Raw genomic sequence first — 1,540 nt, 5'->3', positions numbered from 1 at the left:
AAGAACTATATTTTCATTTCTGAGTAACAAGATGCTTAGCCAATATCTGTAATTATGGATTTGTTGTATGGTAGCTGGCCTTATATCCCAAGATGCAGGGTTCAAATCTTATGTGGTTAGCACTTTGAATATGCTGTTGTAGGTATATGAAAATTGCATAACTGTTGAGGAGAGCTTACTTTATCTGGTGTTACTAGCTCGTGCATTCCGACTGGCTTCCACCTTGCCTCGCCATCCCATAATACCTCATGCATACTGCAAATCAGAGCTCGTATATTCCGTTCCTTCCCAGCTATCCATTCTCTGATCTAAATGATAAACATTATTCATCTTTTAAATTAATAAATAAATTTCACCAGGATTTTCTTATGAGTAGATAATATGGTAGACATATTGTGAAACACATTTGCTTCGTCGTATTTCCAGTAAAAAATGCAGGCATAAATCTGACAACAGCAGCAAGTCACTCCCTACATAACCACTAGACCATGGTATTTGGGAATGTTCTGAGTATTCAGTACGATAACACATCAGGTAGGGCAAACCACCACTCCTACATTTTCTTGAAACAAAAATACACTGAAATAGCATCGCAGTACCCACTACTATTTAAGAATTGGGTTTAACACTAGTCACTAAGCGTAAGATTGGTGGTCTAGTGGTTATGACACCAGGCTAGTTACCTGGAGGTCGTGGGTTTGATTCCCACCCAAAATTGTTTGCAAGGATTTGGGATCATACTGAGTATTTAGTACTATAACACGTCAGGTAGGGAAAACATCACTCCTATAACTTGGAATTATTATGTGAATACGCAAATAGCATACTAGTGTCACAAACATTTACTAAGACTCCAAGGCTCCATCCTTTTATTGTTATGTTTGAAGACAATTGACCCAAACACCACCACTACCAACAACAGTAGCAACAGCCACACGAAGAGGAACATGTGCAAATCAACAGTCTCCCTGAAGGTTCATTCTAGTACCTTAGCAATTAAATTTCCCCCCTAAATGTTCTCTTGCGTATTTTGGAGGGAACCTTCTCTCTAATGTACCAAGGAAGGTGCAAGAACCAAAGCTTTTACCTTGACTTTGTCAGGTCCAAGATCTTCAACCAGCGTCTCATGTCGCATTGAGTTGATTGAACGTGGCTCATTCTTATTTGTTGATGGGGTAAATCCTTGACCTGACAGTAAATCACCAAAGTCTGCCTTCTTAGCACCAGCTAAGATAAAATAATAGACAGTAATTATTAAAAGAATATCAAATACAGAGAAATATAAATGGATAAATAAAAGATAATTAACAAATAGCTAATGTTAATAAATAGCAAGTCAAATACACAGAATAATAAAATAAATAAATCATTTTCATTTAAAAGGATAAATAACATATAAATATTTAAAAAAAGCTTAAGATAACTACAGTATAGAGAGAAGAAAGTAAAGAAAGATAATAAATAGATGACAAAATACATAAATATATAATAAAATACAAAAAAAAAACCTATCAATATCTCATCATTCTTATATATTCAT

General features: G+C 34.9%; 1 protein-coding gene across 1 annotated transcript; it reads right to left on the bottom strand.

Moving 5' to 3' along the window:
- Nucleotides 1-101: 101 nt before the first annotated feature.
- On the bottom strand, nucleotides 102-1,315 carry LOC117114989 (putative tyrosine-protein phosphatase auxilin; the record flags this gene model as incomplete). The annotated part of the gene is made up of 2 exons (XM_033258622.1): nucleotides 102-308; nucleotides 1,088-1,315. Coding segments are annotated over 2 exons (420 nt in total), but the record flags the coding sequence as incomplete, so codon positions are not given.
- Nucleotides 1,316-1,540: the final 225 nt, after the last annotated feature.

The sequence above is a fragment of the Anneissia japonica genome, unplaced genomic scaffold, assembly GCF_011630105.1.
Source record: "Anneissia japonica isolate Jap-2015-1 unplaced genomic scaffold, ASM1163010v1 scaffold94285_len1608_cov177, whole genome shotgun sequence".
Classification (NCBI taxonomy): domain Eukaryota; kingdom Metazoa; phylum Echinodermata; class Crinoidea; order Comatulida; family Comatulidae; genus Anneissia; species Anneissia japonica.
This window is presented reverse-complemented; position numbering and strand designations above follow the sequence as displayed.